The 8816-nt window shown below is 37.6% G+C and overlaps 1 protein-coding gene across 1 annotated transcript; it reads left to right on the top strand.

The window, feature by feature from the left end:
* The first annotated feature begins 4959 nt into the window (after positions 1-4959).
* On the top strand, positions 4960-8156 carry LOC136267945 (myeloperoxidase-like). Its single transcript, XM_066063157.1, has 3 exons — positions 4960-5316; positions 5506-5547; positions 5950-8156. The coding sequence occupies exons 1-3, from the start codon at positions 5001-5003 to the stop codon at positions 7962-7964; spliced, it is 2373 nt and encodes a 790-aa protein (XP_065919229.1). The 5' UTR covers positions 4960-5000; the 3' UTR covers positions 7965-8156.
* Positions 8157-8816: the final 660 nt, after the last annotated feature.

Here is an 8816-nt window from a genome sequence, read left to right as displayed (position 1 = left end):
ATACGGAGTTATAGGTCTTGTGCTGACTATGCTAACTACAAGACCAAACGTAATATAGTCAAATGTAAACTTAGAACTGCCCAAAAGTCATACGAACAATTACTTTTAAATAAATTTAAGTCCAACCCAAAAGCCTTCTATTCCTACGTCAAATCTAAACAAAAGGTTAAGCCTAGTATTGGCCCTTTAGAGAAGACTGATGGCTCTTCCACTACCAGTGATGAGGAAATTACTGATGTTCTCAACAGATATTTTGAGTCAACTTTTACTCAAGAAGATCTATCGTATATTCCAGCGCCTCCTTTTAGATATGAAGAATCTATATGTGATGTCAACATATCTGAGTCTATTGTATTGGAGAAATTGAGTACTCTGAAAGATAATAAAGCTCCTGGTCCAGATAGGATCCATTCTTATGTTCTCAAGGCTTATGCCCATACACTTTGCACTCCTTTAACCATGCTATTCCATCAGTCCTTGACTAGTGGAGATCTCCCTTGCGAATGGAAGAAAGCCCACGTAATACCAGTATATAAGAAAGCCTAGAAAGGTTCTAAGTTTAAGGCTACCAACTACAGACCAATCAGTCTGGTGGTTAAAATTTTAGAATCTATTATTCGTATGGAGTTATTTGACTTTCTTTTAGAAAATAACATTCTTAACCATCAGCAACATGGTTTTGTGTGCAACAAGTCATGTTTAACTAATTTGTTGGAAACCTTTGAAGACTGGACAAATGCGGTGGACCAGGGTTATGGGGTTGATGTGGTATACCTGGATTACAGTAAGGCATTTGACTCTGTACATGTACCACATCGTAGATCGATTTCTGAACTTGACGCGTACAGTGTACGTGGAAACTTGTCCCTGTGATTATCCAATTTTCTCACTAATCGTTTTCAGTGAGTAGTGGTTAATGGGTCTCAGTCAGATTGGGTTAATGTTCAGAGTGGAGTACCTCAAGGTTCAGTTTTGGGTCCCTTTTATTTATACTGTATGTCAACGATGTGCCTGACCTCATTGAGAGTAATTTGAAGATGTTTGCAGACGACACCAAGATATACTCGGTCATTAAATCTTTTCATGACAGCCTTAAACTACAACATGATATCAACAAGTTAATGCAATGGTCAAGTGTTTGATTGCTTAGATTTAACACAGCCAAATGCAAAGTAATGCAGATTGGTAACTCTCTTCCTGCATCATACACCATGTAAGATGGCACTACAAATGTATCTACTGACCTAGAACTAGTGAACGAGGAGAAGGACCTTGGAGTGTGGTGCACAAGTGATCTCAAGCCATCTCTACACTGCCTTATTAGGAGATCTTTTAGAATTGACTCTACTGATATGTTTATATTTTTGTATAAGATGTATGTTTGACCACATTTGGAATATTGTGCGCAATCTTGGAGTCTGTACTTGGCCAGAGACATCGACACCCTTGAAAAGGTTCAGAGACGTGCAACTAAACACCTTCGCGGATTAGCCCACTTGACTTATGAAAGCCGTCTTGAAATTTTGGATCTCTATTCTCTGTATTGCAGATGTCAAAGGGGTGATATGATTGAAACATATGAGATACTTAAACGACATTATGACTAGGACCCATCTACATTTTTTACTTTAAATATACTGCTACCACCAGGGGCCACTCTCTTAAGCTTTTTAAAGAAAGATCAAGATTACTTGTTAGGCAGAACTTTTTTTACAAATAGAATAGTCAATCTATGGAACTCCTTACCTGACTTTATCATTTCAGCACCAACAGTTGCAACCTTCAAGCTGTGCTTGGATAATTTTTGGAAGCAATCTAGATATGGGCACCTTCAAAGGCCTGCGGCCTAGCCTGGCAAGTTAGCTTGCCTGGGCATCTACAAGCCCATTAAATAATAATAATAATATATAGTTGTAGTGATTAGCTTGTATGCCCCTTGCAAATTAGCTTAGCAGGCCAAATCCACAATCTTACGCCTTTTAGCATAAGGCGCAGACGCTTATACCGAGTGTTGAGGGTTTTCAAGGACCTGGCCTACGAGATTAAGTTGAGACATGTTAGATTAATCTTTGTGACTCTGAATTAGATTCTAGAGCACATATACAACACAGGCCTGCCAACTCTCACGGGTTTACCGTGAGTCTCACGGTTTCATTACCCTGCTCAAGGGAAGCAGATCGAATATCACGGTTTTTGAGGCCTGCTAACTCTCACGGTTTCACTAACCTTCGTTGGATAGAATCTCATGGTTTGTAGCGCGAATGTCACGGATTTCAAGTTTAAAAAGTCGAAACCTTTTTTTTTTTTTTTAAAGTTTTTTTTTTGGTCTCAGCATAGCATCTACCAGTTGTTTTTTTTACTACACACTGCAATACTACAATAAAGGTACAAAATTTTCAAGATTTTTTTACTTTCCAGGTTGGCAGGCCTGACAACACTATAATGGTCTTTAGAGTGGTTAGTCTATCCTTAGCACGTGCGCTTATAAATGGATAAGCGCTATAGAAAGATCGAAGCCTGGGTCTGGAAGCGAAGACTGCTGTGAAAAAAAAATTTCTCTTGTTTTTTTAGGTATGAAAAATAACTGTTATATAAATGTAAAAGTGCTTTTTGAAAATGTCCGTGTCCGCCTTTTTCAACTACCCGTCGCCACTGGCTGCAGTGCGACTTCCACCCTATACTTAGCAAGTACCTTTTTGAAAGCGTCCGTGTCCGCGTCCGATCGTAACTACCCCTTTCAACTAGCTAGTAGCTATGTAATGCTTAACAAAATTAATGAGCCTGTATTCACGGGAATTTAATTAATGATGTCCTTATCAGCTATAGGGACCCTATCAACTCATGCAGTACAATAAACTTCTGAAAAACGAAATTATCACCTATCATCCATGTAATCTGTAATTTATCCCACATAAACTTAATTATTAGTTTCTCATCTCCTCCATCATCTTACCTCATCAAGGAATTTTTGCACCACTGGTGGCTTAGTGCAGCCATCCAGCACCATTTAATGTTGGCATGTACCTTGCTTGAGCAAAATTATAAATAAAATAAAAATCCACCTTCCCACACTGCTATTCTGAGTACAGGAGGATGAGAAACTACAATGTAATGATTAAGTTCATGTGGCCTAATTTGTGACAGAATTAAAATATTATTCATACATGCTTCCAGCTCCTGTTCTTTAAACTAGGGATAGTTGGAAAATAGTTTTTTTTGTAGACACTAGATCTATGACTTTAACAGATTTTATAGTATCAAGATTGTGACTCCCTATTTTCTACTACACATTAGATTCCAGCCTTAGATAGTATACATTATACACATGCATGCATGTACTCTATTAATACCCATGGCACATACAATGCTTGATACACACTACATCTACATTATTCTCATGGAGTACATGTTGTGTGGGTAATGAACATGACTACATACATACAAATAATATTAATATGTTTATCATCATAAGTGACCATCTATGGCACATTGAGTATAGGCATGCAGCAACGCATGACAGATTGTGTAGGCAACCATCAGATTTAAAATACTTTCATGGCTTGTGATTGTTAGGCCAGGCAACTTGATTACTTGTTTCTCATCCACCAAAATTTGGATTTCCATGTGGGCGGGAGGTCATTTTTTGTTATTCATTATTAACCAAAATGCTCCAAATCAGGCTGTCTGTTACTACAAAGATTAGCTAAAGCCTTTTAAAAGCTAATACTTATGTTTTACTACTGCTTTAGAGCTGCAACAGACGTTTGCCGGCTGTAAAATGATATCCAGCCTTCATAGCATCAAAATGCGTGTGCATGTGATTGATAATGGCAATAATGAAATTAGAGGTGGTGGGGTAGAAAGGGATGCAGGTGGGGATGAGAAACAATTAATCAACTTTGGCTGGCCTTAAGTATTGATCTGCCTAGAGCGATACATCGAAGTGTTCAACAATTGCATCTTTTGCTGCAATAATACATATACATACAACCTTACCAATGCATTCAGTTTGTGAATGTCACTGAGATGATCATTTGAATGTCCCAACCAAAGTTATGAACCTTCCTCACTTTCAGGTTGCAATTTACTAAAGGATTACTCAGATCAAGTATCCTGTAGTGAATGATGCCCAGTATAAAAGTGTATAGTCCATTTCTATCAGTTTTAATAAAATTATATAGTGCTAAATAAATGATTTGATTATGGCTTTACATGTACGGTTATGTATTAATGCATCATGCATATAAGTGAGTTGGTGTTTGTTACATGCACTTCATATACATTATTAATTTTTGAACCACACACACGTCGTTATTCGTCTTGGTGCATGCGTGGGCATAATGGTTTTGTGTACATACTGTATATACTGGTCAAAATAATGTAATACATTATTGTTCCAAGAAACTTTATCATACATATTATTAGGTGCTTGAATTTGTGACTGGAATTTGTAGCCACTATATATATGTTCAATGTGTTACACACAGAGCTTGATAAAACTATATATACTGTACCTGTACTGATATGTAACTTTTGGTGGCTTATAATATGCTATACTGTTACTGCTATACTGTTACATATTCTCATCATATTGTGTATATATATGGTCTTATACACATATCGTTATCCATGCATAGTTGTTGGTGTATTCCCTGACTAGTGTACCTGGGACTCTTATCGTAGTAGTGATGAGTGGACTGTTTCCCTATTTTGTTGTGAATTGGATTTCATGGTATGACTCACCACCATCAGTGAGCAATAAAAATTAGGTGGAAAATTAAATATAACAAGGCCACAGTATCTGATCTTGTATGTCATCAATTAACTAGCTATACCAGTTTACATTTACCTCAGGAATGTGATTCCAGATAACTGCTCAAAACAGGTTATATGCATATACATGCACATAGTCATATGCACACGCTGTTGTATAAAAGGCTGACAACTTTGCTACGCATGTTACTTAGCTCCATACAGCTGGTTCAGTAAACTGCTTAGCAATGAGAGTACTCTGCTGGCTGTTGTTGCTAGGGATTGCTGGCTGTGGTGTAGCACACAGCTCCTGCATTGGAAAAAAATCTGCAACTGCTGCTTTAGGTCATCCCTTCTTCTTTACCTTCAACTATGATGGTCCCAAAGAGATTGTTGACTACTCATTCAGCAAGGATGATTTGACTTTCAATGGTGACAACATCAGGATCTTCCCAGACATAAACCGGATATACTTTACAGAAGTCACTGAATTGGATGCAGGAACATACACCTTAGTGGTGTTTAGCAGTAAAATTCTCTACAATGAAACTGTCAGGCTTTGTGGTAAGTCCCTGTAAATTACAAGCTAGATCCTTACAGGTTCAATCCTATAATATACACTAGCTATAGTTACAATGTAAATCAAGTATTATATATACAATGTAGCAAGTACTGCAGTAAAATTAATAACAAGCCTATAAATGTGAGCTTGTATGTGTATTGATTCATACATTTACTGTACTTTCTCTGTAGTTAATTCTTCAGCTGAATCTTCAGATCCATCATATGGCAAAAGTAAGTGATGCTACTGGACATCTAGTATCATCTACACAGTAGAAAGTCTAAACCTTAATGTCATAGTTATTAGTGAGTAGTCAATGCTAGTAGACAGCATGTTGTTCATGTGATTTTTTCATAAATTATTTCAGTTAGCATTATAAGAACACTTATAAGGCTAGCATGTGCATTGTGGTTAAATGGACTTGTGTACATGTGGTTAAATGGACTTTTGCACACTTTATTGTCCAGATCTCCTGTGTATAAAGTATAATCTTCTACAATGTACACGAACCATCACACACATTGCATTATTTGCACCTGTATATTGCATACAGACAATATTATTATGGTGCATGCATACGTCCACCCAAGCATGTGATACATGATAATTATAGTAATTATTTTGCTGTTCTTTAGTTTCCCAATCTGTGAAAGCAGCAATATCCGAGATGATTTCTACAGAAAAATCACTAAGGAAAAAGAGAGATGCATTTATCAAGACTGATGATCTTGAAACTTTTATTGCAACAGCCAATGCTTCTTCTATTATAAGGAAAAAAGTCCATCCATTGGGTGAAGCGGCAGCAGCACACAGCACAGCCAGGACAAAATTGGAGAATGTTTTGAGCAAAGCTCAAAGTTTAATGGGTTCCAATACAAATGGTGAGCCTACAGAAGCAGAAGGTAATTTGATGTTAGAATATGCTCAGTGTCCAGCTCGTGTGGTTGACTGCTCGAAAATTGCTACTGTATCAGTGTATCGCACAATTGATGGCGTCTGCAATAATTATTGTGATACTGGACACCAGCTGCAGGGTGCTTCCAACACTGCCTTCAAACGTTTACTAGGAACTGCATACGATGATGGCATATCACTTCCTGTGGGGTTTAGTCAGCAAGCAAATCCACATGGTAATCCTTTCACAGGTCCATGGCCTAGTGCAAGGATGGTTAGTAGAGTAATAGACACAGATCAACCTATATCTAGTACACAAATGACCCATCTTGCTATGACATGGGGGCAATTTGTCGATCATGATTTGGACTTATTCGGTGAATTTGAAACTTCAGAATGTGAGGAATCCTGCGAGTTTGATCAAACATTCCCCTTCTGCTATCCGATCAAAGTTGAACCAACCGATCCTGTGTTTGGAGTACATGAACCCAATAAAGGGAAATGTTTACCTCTTACCAGGTCTGTGGGAACATGTGTTAACCCTTTTCAGAAGGCCAGACAGCAAATCAACCAGATAACACATTACCTAGATGGATCTAATGTCTATGGATCTACAAAAGAAGTAGCTGATTCACTTCGATATTTTTCTGGTGGCTTGTTAAAATGGAGTGGCAACAGCTCTCTCAAAGGTGATCTTCCATTTGATCCTGATGATCCTGTACTACACTTTGTTGCTGGTGACGTAAGACCTGCTGAAAACACTGCCTTAGCAATTATGCACACCATTTGGCTACGACAACACAATCGTCTTGTTACAGAATTAGCTAAAGTGAACCCTTGTTGGGATGATGAGAAGCTTTATCAAGAAGGTCGTAAGATTGTTGGTGCTATGATGCAAGTCATTGTTTACAAGGAGTTTCTACCACTGCTGTTTGGATCATTTGGATTCAAAAAGTTTATTGGATCCTATCCTGGTTACAGATCATCTACTGATGCCAGCATACCAAACTCTTTTGCAACAGCAGCATACAGGTTTGGACACTCTTTGATTAAACCACAATTCACTCGTCTAGACAGAAATAACAAACCTTTAAGCATTGGTCCACTTAACTTACGTGATTCATTCTTTAGTCCTCTACAATACTTTCTCAGTGGCAAAACTGATCCCATATTACGTGGTCTTATGCAAGACAAATCACGAGAGGTTGACGAGTTTGTTACTTCAGTGCTAACCACACAGCTCTTTGTACGACCAAACTCAAATATTGGGCAAGATCTTATAGCTCGGAATATTCAACGTAGTCGTGAACATGGTACCCCATCCTATAGGAGGTTTCAGCAAGCATGTTACCGGGTTTATGGAGTCTCATCAGCTTTTCAAAATCCCACAACTGTACAGAAATTGAAAGCGCTCTATGGAAGTTCTGGATTTCAAAGTGGCATTGATTTATTTGTAGGAGGTTTGGCTGAGAAAAGAATGCCAGGAGCTGAATTAGGACCCACATTTGCTTGCATCATCGGAAAAACTTTTGCTGATTTGAGAAATGGGGATAGATTCTACTGGGAGAATATAGGAGTGTTCACATCTGCTCAGCGTAGTTGCCTTGGATATGTTAGCCTTGCAAAAGTTATTTGTGATAATTCTGATGATATAACCTCCATCATTCCAAAAGCATTGCAACTAGGGCAGTCTCAGCGAAGCTGTTCCAGTCTACCAAGTTTAAATCTTGCATACTGGAAAGAACCTTGCGATTAAATTGGACTTTGCTCAATTGGAATTTAACAGTATTTTTGTACATTATCTATTCATTGTTCTATGCACACAATTAGTTTTGTAGCCAAATCAACTCATAGATTGGAATTGTAGTGGCTGTAGTTGTCCTTCCAACTATACAAAACCTATAGAAATGTATTTCATCTTTCATAATCACAATCAGTAGTTGTCATATATACTTTCTCAAAAAGTGGGATAATAACTAAATGACAAAAGATTTGAATAATGCACATATCCATAATTTGTATGTCAGTATGTATAGGTGACCCGGTCTGCAAAAAGGCATCTTATAGCCTTTCCAAATTGTCAAGTTTGAATAATCGTATCTCCTCATGTATTCAACCTATCACCTTCATATTACACCAAGCCATAGTACTATGTTAGGGGTATAAGGGGCAAAATTTCAGGGTGATGCCGCATCTTCTTTGTAGTACTGATAATTATTTATGTTAGTCAGTGTTGTTTCATTGCAGGCTTGTTATAATACCTATAAGATTTCAATAGAATAAACTTTAATTGTTTCACCCAATTTTGGACCAGAGCTATCAGTAATATAAACCTGATGCTCTGCCTATAGTTCGCACTTACACATTATTTCATGTTCAAAATTAATTCTGGGTTTGAAGGGTGATTAATCTGATGTGACTACACATACTGCAGCCATTACTTGAATACTAATTCTCTGACAATTCATTTTCTGTACACTGCATATCCTAGTTAAAACTATCACCGCTATGTAATCTCCAGCTCTTTTTCTGACTGCACATGCAAACGAATAGGCCTGACTCAAAATAATATGTTCAAAATGCTCCAAACATTCTTGGCTATTATGCT

This window comes from Dysidea avara, chromosome 1 (genome assembly GCF_963678975.1).
Source record: "Dysidea avara chromosome 1, odDysAvar1.4, whole genome shotgun sequence".
In the NCBI taxonomy this organism is placed as follows: Eukaryota; Metazoa; Porifera; class Demospongiae; order Dictyoceratida; family Dysideidae; genus Dysidea; species Dysidea avara.
This window is presented reverse-complemented; position numbering and strand designations above follow the sequence as displayed.

Bases quoted from the DNA above. Each gene is read 5' to 3' on its own strand.
- LOC136267945 (XM_066063157.1), top strand. From the start codon at position 5,001: ATGAGAGTACTCTGCTGGCTGTTGTTGCTAGGGATTGCTGGCTGTGGT. The intron at 5,317-5,505 runs GTAAGTCCCTGT...CTTTCTCTGTAG, and splicing joins TGAAACTGTCAGGCTTTGTG to TTAATTCTTCAGCTGAATCT. The intron at 5,548-5,949 runs GTAAGTGATGCT...GCTGTTCTTTAG, and splicing joins AGATCCATCATATGGCAAAA to TTTCCCAATCTGTGAAAGCA.